Genomic DNA, 16808 nt, shown 5'->3' on the forward strand with positions numbered 1-16808 from the left:
CAGACCCTGAGCATTATGTAATTCAGATACACGATCTGATCACTTAGTTAACAAACATGGTTTAAACAAAGTTTCTTCCCTTTCCTTGGATCTGTAAAATATTAGTAGAATAGAGGACTGTCATGAATTCAACTGTCTCTTTAAAATAAGAATTTCATGGTCTTGAGAGCAAATGAACAGAAATGTGGAGTAAAAGACAGTCTGTTTCTAACAGAAACTTGTTGAAAACTTGAGAACTAAAGATGCTCAACAGTGTTCACATGGAAAACTAAACACATACCAGCACAGTATCAGCACAAAGAAAAAGGCTGACTTGGAGTCAATTTTTAAAAGAATACAGTAACTTAAACAAGACAGACCTAAGTGAAATTACAAACAGGATAAACATCATAGTAAATTATTAATAGTGCAAATAGTCTAAGCCACTTATTTAACAGTAATTTTAAGGCACAATTCTTCCAAAGGAATTTCTATCAAAAAGAGTGTGGTTAGAACTTTATTTTTTTTAAACATTTTTAAAAAGTGATTTTAACACTCTCTTTTTCTAATTTAAAAGCACCTACAAGAATTTTGCTCTAAGTTTAATTAAAAAAAAAAAAAAAACACCAGACACAACACCACAACACCTTGGACAGTGGCAAGAATGTTCCAGGAATATACTACAGGTTGAACCTCTGTGGTCTGGGACTCTGTGGTCTGGTGCCAGATCACGGATATTGCTGGACTAGAGAGTCCCAGCACAGAAGTTGCTGGGAGCAAAGCCAGCCGGCGTGGCTTCCAGAGCCTACAGGGCCATCAACGCCCACATGGCACAGGGGTCACAAAGCCCTGAGCAGGCAGTTTGGGAGACAACGGTGCCTGGTGGCTGGGGAGAGGAATCCAAGGGGAGTCTGGTGCCTCCCCATCCCAGACATCTCCTGGTCCGGCAAACTCCTTGTCTGGGATAGTCAGGTCCCAAGGGTTCTGAACCAGGGAGGTGTTAAAAAAAATAGCTATAGATATTCTTTTGGTGGGAAAAAATTGTAATACTATGGACCAGAATGGTTTTACATTAGGGCTGTCAATTAATGCGCATTAACGTCTACAAAATATCTACGATGAACGCAGGGCAGAATTAACGCGTTAATCACAGATGTTCATGCGGAGCCCAGGATCAGCTGTGCAGGGCTGCCCTCTTTGAAACGCCGCCACGTTTCAAAGGGGGCAGCGCCACACAGCTGATTTCCAGCTCCCCACTGCACTGCCTTTTTGAAATGTTGCCCTGGCATTTTAACGGGGCAGCCTGCACTGAGCTTGGGATCAGCTGGGGATTCCAGCTGATCCCGGGTTCCTCACCACGATGAAACGCCACTGCAGTATTTCAAAGGAGCTGCACAGCAGAGAGCCCGAGATCAGATGTGCTGCACTGACCCCTTTGAAATACACTGCTGTGTTTCAAAGGGGCAGTGCTGCACAGAGCCCAGGGTCAGCTGGGGACTGGCGGTGTTTTCCAAGAGGCTGATGCCAGGCTCCCCACCTACAATACTTCAGTGAGGTGAATTGAAGTTTTTTTACTTTATGTTCTGTGTTGGAATTGAAATCAATATATTTGAAAATGTAGAAAACATTCAAAATATTTAAATAGATAGTATTCTTGTTTAACAGCACAATTAATCACAATTCATTTTTTAATCGCTTGACAACCCTACTTTATATATTATAATGAAATTGAATGGGAGAGATTTAATAAAAATGGAACAGGCCAAGGAAGCACGAACCTGAACATATATGAGAATTAAGCATTCCTAGAACTTCCAGGAGATGTTCATAAAGCTTCTAAAAAAAAAAAAAAAAATCAGACCCTAAATGAGAGTGTAGGATAGTTACATACATTACCTGTGAAACCATACAATTGTACATAGTATAGATATAGCCCTGTCGATCCCACGTGTTAGAGTAATAGGTAGCTGCGGTAATATTTTTTATTGGACCAACTTATGTTGGAAAGAGACAAGTTTTTGAGCTTCACAGAGTTCTTCTTTACGACTGAGAAAAGCACTCCCAGCAACAAAGCAAAATGCAAGATAGAACAGATAGCTTAGCATGAGCAGTTAACATATATTGTAAGCGATGACATGATGGGTGGACTAGAATCAAAGGCCCTCAGAGGAATGGAGCTAAAGAACTATGTCTCCCAAGCAATCTAGGAAAACTGCAAAGGTTTAGTCAATCAGATCCCAGACAGTCACATAAAAAGGAGCTATGAAGCCAAGAAGAGCAAGCTCCTTGCTTAAGCAAGAGGAGTGCAGATGGTACTCCTTGATAGCCAAAGGAACCTCCAGCACCATGGACAGCTCTATGCTGGTAAGGACATTGGGAGGAAGAAAGAGCTCCTGACAGGCTGCTCAACCTGACCATTCAAGAGCCCTGAGCTAAGCGTGAAAAGCAAGTGAAGGCTAGGGCCATGGGGAAGCAGCCCAGGGAACTGAAAACAGTTTTGTTAAAGGGATCATAAAATCATAGAATCATAGGACTGGAAGGGACCTCGAGAGGTCATCGAGTCCAGCCCCCCGCCCTCAAGGCAGGACCAAGCTCCACCTACACCATCCCTGACAGATGTCTATCTAACCTGTTCTTAAATATCTCCAGTAGCATGGCTGCTACTATTCTTAGGGTCTCTGGGTTAAGACACAGAATAGTGGGTGTGCCCAGGGCTATCCCTATAGGCCACTAGGAAAATGGCCTATAATCAGACAGCAATAAACCCTCCCTCCTTTCCGCCCCCCTCTCTAAGAAGACAAAGAGAACTATTCAGTGGTCCAGCTAGAGAGCTGGGACCAGAAAAGCAGAGGGGGAAAAGCCACTGTCTTCAGAGAAGAAGCGCTGGGGATACAACTCAACACCAGCACCAAGACAATTTAAAGACACACCTGCCCAGAAGGGGCATTCATGAGCTATGGTTGTCAGGCCTTTACAGACTATTCAGGAGTGATCATTCTACCAGTAAGTAATATTTTGGTTATTTCATTAATCTAACAATTTAACTGGCAAAAAAGATACATGTTAAAGTAAAAGAGTCTGCAGATTACAGTAATGACAAGGGGAAAAGAATTAGTAGTATAAATCTACATGTGCTTGCTTCCATTGTATTTTGAAGAAAAAAAATGCGGCTTTATATGAAATGTGGACTAGATACGAATACCATATACACTGTTGAAAATATTTTAATTGATTTTAACCACTGACTTGCAAATAAATTCTAAAAATTCATCTCTTGTGGAATAACATATCATTGCAATTTCATAAACTAACGTAAGTGTTGCCTGACACTCTCTAATCAGAATTTTTCTTTCCATACAGAATAATTTTAAATATTCACACTTAAAAAATAAATTCTTATAGAGCATTATCAATTTGGCCTTGTAAATTAAAACTGCACTTATTTTTTTCTTTAAAAAGTGTGTCCAAGTTTCCTGTTTATTGCAGCAAATTAAATGAATGATTTCTCTGAATAATGAATGCCCATTATTTACACGGACTTAATTTGGTGGACCAATTTAACAGAACTGAAGACAAGGTCACTTTACAACTTAATTAAAATGACTTGAAATGTGAGGACTATTTATTTCCTGCATGCTATTAATTAGATGTGTTTTAAATAAGGTTAAATCTAGGTAGTTTAGTGTACTTAAAATCCACCTCTACATTTTCTTTACTATGTGACTTTACTAATTGATAAGTTTTCTGATCTTAAAAATTAACATATGCTGATTTTGAGTGAAACAGAGGAACAATTAAGTTGTATGCATTGTTGTAGTTATGTTGGTCCCAGGCAAGACAGGTGAGGTAATATCCTTGAATAGAGCATGTGTCAACAAAACAAACTTGTTTTCATACAGAATTTCTTATATGAAAGAAGGAAAGTGAAGTTTACTAAACCTTTTTTTTTTCCAAGTTATGATCATTTTCTTGATCTAAACCACCTAATACCAGTCTCATTTTCCTAAACTGATTTTGTATAATATCACTTAAAGTTGAAAAAAAAAATAAAAAATTGAAAATTTACTTTCAACTAGCCACATTCTTTCAATACTTCTGGATCTTTTTCTTCTATATGCGTTTTATAGATTTCAAGATTAGCATCTGATTGACCACTTAATGAAACCCTGAGAAACCAATATTTATTTTGACAAGATTGTCTTCTCATATTTTTCAATAGTAACCTACCACGAAAATTTGTCTTAATTGGTCAATTTTTAATAAGTTCTGAGTCACATCCATTTATCACTAAACAAAACAGTGTTCTTAAAGTCATTAACAATACTTTCTATAATCTGACCTAAAAGTAACTCTATGACATAATTTTGAATTACTAAGCATGGTGGTTGATTCTTGATTTCCCAATGAGTTTGAGAATGGGACAGTATTTGGTCCACAGTTCAAAAAAATAGACAAAAAGGTGTCCTTGTTTCCTTCCCCAATAATCTCTACAGCAGTGATATGTGGGAGGAGACACAAAGGGCACATGCCTCCCAGACACTGCAGGGAAGAGGAACAAGGAACTATCACCCCTATCCCCAAAAAGCAAAAAAAAATTGCAGTAACTTTTGTCCCCCACACCACCAGATTAGTGAGTCCAACTTTCAATACTGTTTCATAAGATGATGCTGGAAAGCACTGATTTATTTTAGAATAATGTGGGACAATGTAATCCTTCAGTTTGACAAGAGATGACTTAAAATATTTCTGTTTTGAATTTAAAATTTCAACATCAAATTTTGAATTGTTTAAAGAAAATCCCAGGGACAGCTCAGTTTGAACTTCACTGGAATCAGATATAATCAGTTTTTGCAGATGTATTAATCTTTCCATTATGAAAAGAATCATCTCCTTGAATACTATCTAGTTCAAATATTAAGGGACTATCAAGATGGAAACATTTTCAACATTCACTGCCAATTTTCTGCGATTTTGTCATGCATTGCTGAAGAGATGGTATGTGTATCCGATGTAGTGAGAATACTAAGAAAAAAAAGTTTTTGGCAACACTAATCGGATGCTTCTGCAGTCACTTCTTGCAATCTCCAAACAACATTAAGTTGTGTGGGCTAAATATAAGCAGAATAGCAAGGGATGTACTGCTAGGTGACTTAACGTTTTGTTTTCTTGCTTCTATGTCAGATACCCTGGACACTTAAGTGGCTTTCGTAATGCATATCAAAGTTGCTATTTTTTATATTAGTTTCAAAGGGTGTTTTAATATGCTTTTGGGTTTTTTTCATATTTAAAGCAGAAGATATTAAAAACTGACATGAAAAGCTGCACAATCACTCTGTTCCCCCATTCTCAGAATGGCAAACAACAGCCTCTGAGCTTTCCCTGTGATCAACTATAGGATTTTTTCAGACCCATCTCACTAATGGAGCCTGGAATTCCTTTTGTCTAGAGTTTCTGCTAGGCTATGTCTACACTGCAGAGCTTTTCTGGGATACCCACATCCAAGGAAATTTTTTTTGGAAAAGCAGACTTTTTTCAGCATCTCTATAAACCTCATTCTACGAGGAAGAAGGGATGTTCCGAAAGAGGGTTTTTTCCAACATTTGGGCCCGTGTAGATGGGCCAAATGTCTGAAAAGTCTCTTTTGGAAGAAAAGCAGAAAAAGATATGCAAATTGTGGTTCACAATTTGCGTATCTTTTTCTAACTTTTCTTTGTAGCGCAGACATAGCCCTAATCAGCTTCCCCCTGATCCATCCCCTATAGAGTTTAGGAACTAGGAAAAAAGAAAAGAAAGTAAATGGGATTGTGGTGAGAAGCATACTGGAAGCCAACAGAACAAGTACTGCAGAATACTAACATTCAAAAATATACAAAATAACTTAAAAATCAAAAGCTTTTTAGGAAGCAATTAAAGGCTTCAAACAGATTTTCAACCACAGATAAGCTCTAACTGGATGCTATGTGGTAAGAGGGATGTTAGGAAACCAGTTGTTACATAGAAAATTAAAAAGGGCAGAAAAGCCTAATACTATTAGAAACTTTATATACAAAAAAATTACAGAAAGAGAAGTATGGTAATTAAGATCCCTTTTTATGCCTATTTGAGAATACAACTTTAACTACCAAGCCAAAACATGAACTTTAGTGTGAAGAATAAGTAAGATAAATCCATTCTTAAGCTGTACTCCACAAATCTATACTGGCTGTCTAATGGTTTCCATTTTGATTTTGAGACAATAGTTTTCACCGCGGAAGCCCTAACAGACTTGAAATCTACCTGACTCATGTGACAAGGCAGCATGTAACCCTGTAACCACTGAGATTTTCAGCGATTAAATGGTTACCCAATTACCTGCTTTTAACATCCCTATTTTCAATGATCACCACAATACATCACCCATAAAGCTGAAATGATTTAACTGTTTTCTGCTGATGTTAATTTCACTCTTTCAATTCATCTGCTTCATCATTTCAAGGAAGGTTGTGAAGAATTTCAGTGAAACCATGTCTTCTTGTTTTAAAGCCTTTCTTAACATGCATGCAAAGGAAAATATGTAGCAGAGTCAGAATTTGCTTCTTTAATAGTTTGATGCCAACATCCTGTTCTGCAAGAGTTTTCAACCCACCCTACATTGATCTCTGTGGTATTGAATGCTTTTTTTCATAGTCAACGAAGGCAATACGTAAAAGGAATTCATGTAGTGTTGGTTAGGCTACTTCTTCTTAAACATAGCCATCTGTGTTTTTTCTATAGAATTAATTTTAAAGAGCTGCTAAGCATACATGACAGTCTGCTCTGTGAATTAGTAATTTTTCGGTCCCTGTTCTTCAGCACCACTATTATTGACTCGTACAGTGACAATTACCTTTTGCATCTTATTAGGATTCTGATATCTTCAGCCATCTTTAAAGAGTCATGCCAATACTTCTCAAAGTCCTCCTTTAATCATATCAACTTGCACAAACGGGAGTACAGTAAACTTCCAATAATCCGGTACCTTTAGGACCCAGGGGGTGCCGGATTATCAAATATGCCGGACTATCGGAAAGGGGGACTATGACGGGTCCGGGGTGGAGGGTAGGAGATGCGCCCCTCGGCACTGCGGGACCAACCCAGCAGCACCACAGCTGCTCTGCCGCAGACTTCCCCAAGTCAGCCGCTGCTGAAACTGACCAGCAGCTTTCTCAGAGAAGCCAGGGGCAGAGCAGCTCCAATTGTCCGGATGCCCAGAGCACTTCCAGGTTCCAGATGGTGCCGGACCATTGGATGCTGGACCACTGGAATTTTACTGTACTTAAGTTTGTCAGAATAATTTCACTTCATATTCTTCTGTTTCTCTTACAAGTTCTGTATTTCCTCCAAGTTTCGTCTCTTCACTCTTTCTTTCTTGGCTAATTTAATGCATTGCCTCAACTTATTAGTAAAGTTTTTATGATCCGCATCTGTAAGATGCCAATCTTTCTTGAAAATGTTTATTTTCAAGATTCCCTCATTGAATATTTTTGGCTGCTATTTGCGATTTGCCATCTGTAATGCTTTTTTACCCATCTTTTTGTGGAAGCTGAGCCATCATCTGAGCAAGCAACCGTCATTACTGGTGTTACATGATAGTACTACTGAGACATCTTGTACAATCCACTGTTTATCAGTCAGAATATCAGTCTTTCACATTGGGTGTCATTCATGTCCACATCCGTTTGTCCTTCTCCTTAAACCAGATATTACCCTTAAACCAGTTATTACCAATAAATATTTCTTTGGTCTCTGCTAGAGCTGCCTTTCTCGCGCGGATTCCATTCGCTGACGCCATACCTTTCAATGAACTTTTCACTTTCTTTTCCTTCTTTCAACTTTGGTGTTGAAGTCTCCCATTGTGATCACATATGTGGATTTTTAAGTGATTGTTTCCTCAAGTTCCTGATAGAATTTGTAATATTTACTTGTGCTTATGGGAGCAAGGATCTGAATAATCACAAGGGTGCTGTTTGTCGTATAATGGGAAGTGAAGCACTCCACGAGCGATGACTTGAACTCAAAGGAGATGAATTCTGAAGACGCTTCTTTGTTGATGAAGCCAATTCCCTCTAAAAATGCTCACACCTTCTCCTTTTTTAACATGATAGTCCTGTTGTCTATCCACATCACTTCCATCTCTTTCTTCACTGTGTTTCACAGAGACCAGAGATGTCACAGACTGTCTATCTTCTCCTCCATCAGATGGTTAATCAGTTCATCTCTTGTCAGTGCCCTGCTATAGATGCACAAGACAGTCTTTTTTCTGGCCCCTCAGATTCTTAATAGACTCTCAATGACTGAATGCCCCATCACCTTCATGGAATGGACTGAATAGTTCATAAGAAATTGGGGCCCTTTTATTCATGTTTTAGCCATTTCTTCATTGACTCATTGGCTATGCTGTCAGTGATACATTTACCTCTGCAGCTTAGCTAACACCCAACCTCAAAGAGGAGGACAGCTGTCCTCTCTCTGGATTAGCAGTCTGACACCTTAGTAGCATAGCTGAACTCTGCTATGCATTCTGCTATCCTCACTGATAGACAGGGTCAGTGCTTCACCCTCACCAGTGTTGTAGTAAGATTTTGCATCAGTGACACAATCACTACAATGAAAAAACTGTATGGAAAGCACAACCCAAAATTAGCAATAAATTTCAAAGCATCGTTGTCCTAATTAGGGATCTTAGTACCCCAGGCCTATGTCATCCTAATCCTGAGATGTCCTGACCAGACCAAATCAAAAAGAGAGGCCAAATAACACTGCTACCAGTCTAGCTAAAATTTCAGCCACCACATAGGACAAAATAGGATCAGACTTTAATAGCCACAAGAACAGCTCCTGCTCATTCTCAGATCATTTCTTTTTTCTGCGGAAAATAAGAGTTATTGTTTTCTTTGGTACCATTTACTGAGAGATTGGGAGGGGAGCAATACCTTATAGAAATTTTCTCCAGCTAAAGAGAAAGAAATAAGGAATGTTGTGATGGTGCATTCCATTGACTTTATGAAAATATTCCTATGAATATGAATGACATAGTGGGAATATGCTTTATGTGACATATCATTTGAAAGGTTATAATCTGATGACTATGTGTATCCCATTTGTATGCATTTATCATTCCTGTATTTCAAATTAGAAATATGAAGTATAAATTTGTGTTATTAATATAATCATGCTAAGTGAGATTTAGTAGTAGTACTCAAGGAACTTGAGAACAAAGAACAGTGATCTGTGAATAGACTTGTTTTTCCTGGAAGCCCAGTACAAGGGGCTTTGGTTGGTCCTACCAAGACATGTGGCCGTGTCACCTGATGCTGGTACCCATCTTGGATACTCTACTTTTCCACTTAAAAGTAAAAAAAGAATTTTAAAATTTTACACAAAAGAATTCACCCTTATGCAAATCCTATTTAAAGGAGGGGGAACGAGGTAATTTTGGTTATTGGTTTTCACTGACTACTCTGCCTAACATGACTACTAGAAACATCTAAAGATTGAACAGAGAGTGGAGAGGGAAGGACTGAGCCCAGAATAACTCTGAAGATGACATATTACATGTAACCAGTTTCTTAGTCTATTAAGTTTAGTTTGTGTGTTCTATTTTGTTTAGTAACCTATACTGCTCTGTCTGTTATCCCTTATGAACACTTAAATCCTATCTTTTATGCTTAATGAAATCACTTTTGTTTATTAATAAACCCAGTTTAACTAATTGTTACTTGGGAAAGAAATCTCTTCAACTCTCTCTTTAGCCAGAGAAAGAGAGCAAACATGAGCTTACCTTGTATAAAACTTTATACAGAGTAAGACAGATTTATCTTGGTTCAGGCCCCCTGAGGCTCTGCAATTGGGTGCTTTGCCAACCCCCTTTGGCTGAGCCTTCCCAGAGGTGAGCTGATCTCAGCATCTGTATTATAATGCAGAGAGGACTGTGATCCTATTTATGGGCCACTGCTAGAGGAGGTCTGAGGGCCTGGCTCAGCAGGACAGAGTTGAGGGCACCCATAAGGGCTAGAAGGTGAAGTACAAAGCAATCTTAAATGTGGCAATATAAGTAATTCAGCACATCAACTCACAGTCTCCAGGAGATCCTAGTAATCAAACCCACATTATTACTAAAATAAAAGCCTTATTTAATACTTTACTTTTGAAATGTTTTAACTTTTCCCCTTCTTTTCTGTATCTTTAATAAACAGTTAAAATGTTTAGTAATAGTACTAAGCAGGGTGAGATATCTGTACACCAAATCATGGACTTTGTTTAACACAGTTAAACATTGCACAGTGGCTGTGTTACATTAATCCCATTTGCCTATATATTCCATCTAGAGTCAACACAGGTGACCAAAATAATGTCTTATATCGGGACACAAACAGTCATACAATGCTTTCTCTCTGCCCCAGTACCCTACAATATTTTAAACCATTATACAGACTTATGTATCTTGACTTAAAATATTGTGATAACACAAAAACATTGATACCACTAAAATTACCTAAAGCCCCATGACAGCTGTGACTACAGCTTTAGCAATATGACAAGTCTCAAAAGTTACCAGAATAGTCACTGTCTTTTATGTTCACGAAGAAACTTTACTTGGCATGAACAGGCTTGAGAGGGGGACCTGCAAACTTGTAATGAGTAAAAAAAGGAAAGTTTGATATCTTGTGTCATATTTAAATAAGTAAATGTTGAATTTCTCTAGTCTGATACTTCCTGGTCTGGCAACATCTGTAGTCTGGCATATAAGCACTGACTCCATGGGTGCTGAGGAGTTGGAGCACCCATGGGGAATAATTAGTGGGTACAGATTGCAGAGCACCCACCGTCACCAAGTTCGCTGTCCTCTTGCATGCCAGCAGGCTCCCACTCATCTATCCTACCCCTCGCTCCCAGGGTTTTGGGAGCACTATGAGTCAGCTGTTTGCGGCATTCAAGCTCTGGAAGGGATGGGGAGGAACAGGGATGAGGCATACTTGGGGGTGGAGGTGGAGAAGAGCGCTTGGGGGGAGACTGGGACCCCAAGCAGCAGCAAAAGCCTACCAGTAGCCAGTATCGGGCCCCCTGGGCAGGTGGTAGGCAGCTGGGACCCCAGGTGGCAACTGGGCCAACCTAGAGTGGAAAGTCTGCGGGTGCTGCAGTACCACCCTCCCACACATACACACCTATGGAGACTCACTGACACTGTGTTGATCACTAGTTTGGTAAATTCTCTAATTAGACACTAATCAGGACCTGAGGCTTTCGGACTGGAGAGGCTCAACCTGTACTACTAGAGTATTACTAATATATCTACTGTACCTCATTCTGAAGTTCATCACCACTTTTACTAGATGCAAGCATCTCATACAAAGTACAGCAGAGATCATCTGTTGTTGGTTCTCCAGGGGTTCCTTTTAGTGATTCATTTAGAAACTTCCCAACCTCACACCACAGAAAAGAATCATCCACTTTTTCCAATGATTTAAGATCAGAGTTGTCATGATAACAATTCTGGAAGTGTTCCAAATGGTTATTCAGAAATTTCTTGTAGTCTAAGCTTATAGTTCTCTGTTCAGTTGCATCCCCGTTTATTGGCAGTTCTTCAGAGTGATCAAGGTCATGCATGTCAAATGAAAATACTATATTTTTACCAAAGAATACTCTGTTATCGTCATTTTGCTCTTCACCCATCTGTATAAGAGAAGTAAGCTGTTCTTCAGTGAAATACGAAGCAATCCGACATGTGGCATTACAGGCAGCAGTAGCAGAGGATGAGGGAAAGGGCCCAAACATCTGTTTGATTGCCTTTGTTTCATCACGACCAACGCATTCCTTCATGTGAAAGGTCTTAAAAAGAAAAACAGCTCCGCTTTCAATTGCTTCTTGGCCATTTTCAGCTCCTACTGTGTACAAAAACAAAAGGAACTTTAATACATAAATTCTAACAACCAAGATAATTCAGTTTTCCTGGCTATTGTATAAATATATTCAATCTGTTGTTCTACAGAGATTAGATAAGGTCACTCCAAAACTACAGGGAGAGGTCAGTCCAAAACTATGTGAGGATCACCTGCAGTGTTCCCTCTAAGCTGTGCAACAGTACAGCTTCATAGGTGATTCATCAGCTCTGCCTAGTCAAAGGCTCAGGGCTCCAAGCATATAGATGACTAATCAGCTCTGCCCATTCAATCACCTGTGAAGCTGTGCTGCTTGGAGGGAATACTTGCCCCTCCCCACAATGTTTAGCAGTTATGATTAATCTGTAAGTATGGACCAGAGAGTCTAAAGATCATTGGAAGACAGGTGTGCTAATACTAGGATTCAAAAATAAGCCAATAAGAACAGGCCAAAAAATTGTATGTAAGGCAGAGAGTTAACAAGCAAAAAAGTTAGTCAAGTAATTACAAAAGAAAATCAAAGTAGATCAGAAGAAATCTAAAAGAACAGCAAGAATGGTGTTGATGGGACACAGCAGAAAGGATCTTTATGAAGCATAGCATATCATACTAAAGGTAAGTGTCTCCACAACTGTTTATGTATAAAGTTTGGGAATTATTAAGCTTTCTGTTAATGTCTTGTATATGGCTGTTCACCATGTACAGAACATAATTACGTAAGCCATTTCAATTATTTGACAATTATAGTCTTGAGTACTTCAGCTAGTCTACTTGTGCTAAGGGGCTTATGTTTAAATTTAGGTTTAGATTATTTTTATTAGTAAAGGTTGTTTATCTACTGTATATTTTAGAGCATTTGTCCCTGTGTCTGTCTGTTAAAGAACTTCTCCTAAATGGTAAGAGCGCCTACCACCAAATTCAGTATTCCTCTTATTATAATTTAAAACAAGATAAGATTTGGGTTGTGCCAGGTAAATGGAATATGCCTGGAATGGGATTGCTTCTCATAAAATAATAGAAAAAAAGAGAGAGATTCCACAGATATGTGAAAGGAGCTGGCTGGGGGCACACACATCTAGGTCCAGGACTGTCCTATCCTCCAGCCAGACACCCACAAGGCACCCTTTAGGAAGCTTTAAAGCTCCACCCATCCCCAATTTGTAAAGGAATATTGCTGGATGTTCCTCTTCATCAGGGAGAGAGGGGAAAGTGAAGTTTCCTGCATACCTCACTCTGGGTATTACAAGGGGAAGACGAACCTGGACTTGCCCCACCCAGGGGAGAGGCACTCCTCTCCCACCCGTGTCCACTGGAGCTGAAGCAACCATGGGCAGCTGCTTCTCACCTACCCCCAAGATGGTGTAGTAAGAGAGGGCAGAGGTAGTCCTCTCTCACCAGGGCAGCCTACATACCGAGTCCCTCATCCCCAGCCCCAGCCCAGAGCAATTATTTAAATGAAGTATGTACATTTTCATTTTGTTTTCCAAAAAACAAACACTGAGTTAAGGACTTGAGCTACAGGTAAATCTTTTACTGCTACATAAAGAAAATACTTAATTCTGGAAAAGTGCTGCCTGGTTATTAATCCTGTGAATGGAGAGTTATATCCATGTTCTCTGAGGGATGAAGAGATCTAGACTGTTCTGGGAAGTTTCCTGAAAGGCATAGTGAGATCCCTGGTAAACTCTGGCAACTTCACTAGGTCAGATCCCCTCCTTTCACCTTACAGCTGTGGTCACCAACCAGTAGATTGCGATCTACTGGTAGATCTCAGGGGCTCTAAGAGTAGCTCTTGAGCCCTCTCTGAACCACGTGCCTGCGCATTACTTTTACATTAGATCTCCTCATTTGAGGAGCAGCTACTCACCGAGCAACAACACAAGTGAGTAGCTGCGAGGAATGGTGGAAGCTGGGAGGTTGGGAGGGCTGAAACACCCCAGCCAGCTGACTGTGGCTTTCAGCTGAAAGAGGCTGCCCCGCGCTCCAGCTGATCAGGCAGCTTCTCCTCTGCGCCTGCCCACGTGGAGCTTGGTGCACCCTGGCTGAGCGCCATGGCCAGCTGGCCGGGCAGCCACTTCTCTTCCCTCCAGCCCGGCTTCCCTGCACTCAGCTCAGGGAGGCTGCGTCTAGCTCCAGCTGTGCTGGAGCAAGCTTCCCAGGCTGAGCGCAGGATCACAGATGCCCATCTGATGGACTGTATATGACTAGCAATCGCAGACTACAACCCAGACTTCAAGACACTGGCAGATACTGTTCAGTCACAAGCGTCACGCTGAGACTTTGTTATTGGAAGAAAAAATATATAATTCTCAATACTTGATTTCAGATTTACAAAATAGCAGAGAACAAAATGTATAATTGTAAATGCTTCATTTGACATTTAAATAGCATGAATTACAAACAGACCATTTATTTCATAACTATAAACGTGATTTTAATTTTATATATTGCATAATTTAAAAATAAACTGTTTAACAGACTGTATAAAGGCAGGGGATAGCAAGTGATGGACAGGAGAATAGAGAGGGCGGGGCTTCAAGGAAGGGGCGAGGCTTCAAGGAAGGGGCGGGGCGGTAGATCTTCGCCTGTTCTGAGACTTAAAAAGTGATCTTGGGTGTAAAAAGGTTGGAGACCACTGCCTTACAGGTTAGCAACTGGGGAACCTGAAAATAAGCAGGCTACTCACAGATCCCTGGAGTAACACTGGACCCCCTGCATGTACAGATCTACATAATTTAGTGTCCATTTTAATCATGTAAAATACTGAGTAACTCTCAAAGTCTCAGCTTCATACTGCTTTTATTATCTAAACTGTATTGGGAACTTGAATGTTTTGAAACAAGCTGGCATCTGTGGTCGCAGTAGTGACAATCTGATGCATCTACCAAAGATCAAAAGTATATTTCTATTTCTATAAACAGTTCTGTGGACTCCAATTAGCAGAAATGTAAGAAAGCCAACGTGCCTTACCAATTTTAGCATAAGTCTAAGTCAACACTGGAAAATCCCACTTAGCTACAGAAGTCTACAAAGCATGAAAACTTAACACTCATTCACTCCTTTGTGACAACTTCATTAAATTATTTTTAAACTTTGTTTTATACTGTTCACATAAGCTGCTTTGTGAACTCAAGTTATTCAGCAGTGTCCTGGCACACCCAATTCAGCACATGATTAGTGATGGAGTGAAATAAGTAATTTAACTGTCCGTCAGTATATGTTAGTTTAAGGAAAGGAAAAGGAGAGTGGAAGGGCAAGGTAGCCACTAGGGTTGCAACAGTGTAGCTGGTTAAACAATTAACTGGTAGAGGGATGCTTATTGGTTAAGGCTATCGGCTTCATAGAAACATTAAATGCTCCGCATTTCAAGTATTTTCAGAGCCAGCGAGCAGTTTTTTCTGCACATGTCATTCAGGCAGTCATGTGCACATTCCATTGGACCACCAAGCTAATGGGTTGCCATATCTACAAAACTGGTTTACATGGCTTAATTCCCACGAGCGATATTTACCTTGTGTCTGCTGTTTGAAATTTCCGAAACAGTAACCAGGAAAGAATATAAGCTTACCACTACCAAACTCAGGAAGATCATTCTTAGCCAAGCAACAATTAAACAAGAATGGCGAATACCCCCTACCTACCTCACATCTCCTTGACCAAGGAGTAGAGACACAGGCTCAACCTCACTAATAATGCTAACTGGAATTTTTTCAACAAAAAAGTTTTTTTTTTTTAAAGAGGATTTTGTCAAAACCAAATCTCCCTGTCCCCCACACACATTTTGTCTGATGAAGTTTTGCTTCTTAAATATACTCAAGTTTTGAAAATATTCTCATTTTCAAAGACTGGGAAATTCCCTCCCGACCTTTTAAAAAAAAAAAAAACAAAAAACAACACTCCACACTGTCCCTTACACTGGAAAAAGAAGTGGGAAGGGAGCCTAAAAATTCAGACACTTCTTCTCTGTCTCTTGTTTCCTAAATGCCTAATTTCAGAATGATAACATTATTTAAAAGTCCATTCTTTAATATGGCAGTGACTTCTGAACTGATATTGATACCACTGAACTTATTCCTTCCCTTCTTCACTTGTTGAGGTGCCAAAAGTAGTTGTAACACCTTTTAATTATTGGGATGATTAAAAAGCAGCACAAGACAATATTCATAACAATATGTGTAGCAACAATTCCAGAAAAGAAAATTAAGTCAAATTTAAAAGACTACCTGGGGACCAGCTCCAACCTTCTCAAGCAGATTGACTTGAGTTTCCAGGGTCTCTCTCAGGAAAGAACAGTACAAAATGTATAAACCAAATGTAATTTGGGTTTGCAGGCTGATACTACTAGATTACTAACAAATTAAGACTTACCTATTTGTTTTGCAGCCTGTAATATAGTTTTTAAATCTCCATTTATTGATTGCTGTTCCTTCTTGTCCAAACTGTCTTCAATAAATTCTACTATCTTCTTCCATGTAAGCTCAGAGCTCATTAACTGTTTTTGTAATTTTGACCTTTTATTCTGAAATAAGAATAGATGAATCAAAGAATAAATGACAGAACTGTGCATTTTGTTCAGAATTATCATGCAATTGGTAAAAACAAAAAGATATTTACTTTCATTATATAGGTAGGACCTCCCTGGTCCAGCAACCTCGGGACCTGACCTATCCCAGATGAGAGATTATGCCAGATCAGGGGAGTTAATTTCTGGCACTCCTACTACCGGGCCCTTACTAGCCCTCGCCCAGCTGCCGGCCAGACCCTGCCATCAACCCCACTGACCTGCCAGCCCCACCAGGCTTCCCGGCCCCCCTACTGGGGTATGCTGGGATCCCTGCCCCGTGAAGCAGACCATGTATGTTGCCAGACCAGAGAGTCCCAGTTTAGAGAGGACTATATATTTTGGAGTATATATTGAAGCACTATGCACAC

The 16808-nt window shown here is 39.7% G+C and overlaps 1 protein-coding gene across 2 annotated transcripts in view; it reads right to left on the reverse strand.

Annotated features, from left to right (window-relative positions):
- Nucleotides 1-16808, reverse strand: part of ASCC3 (activating signal cointegrator 1 complex subunit 3) — a 410940-nt gene that overhangs the window by 359951 nt on the left and 34181 nt on the right. For both annotated transcript variants that reach the window (XM_006118439.3, XM_075923934.2), the window contains exons 3-4: nt 16245-16395; nt 11299-11882 (exon numbers count right to left, since the gene is read on the reverse strand). In XM_006118439.3, the coding sequence (XP_006118501.3) occupies nt 11299-11882; nt 16245-16395 (735 nt within the window). The remainder of the gene's footprint in view (nt 1-11298; nt 11883-16244; nt 16396-16808) is intronic.

This window comes from Pelodiscus sinensis, chromosome 3, assembly GCF_052426305.1.
Source record: "Pelodiscus sinensis isolate ZL-2025 chromosome 3, ASM5242630v1, whole genome shotgun sequence".
NCBI classification, from domain to species: Eukaryota; Metazoa; Chordata; order Testudines; family Trionychidae; genus Pelodiscus; species Pelodiscus sinensis.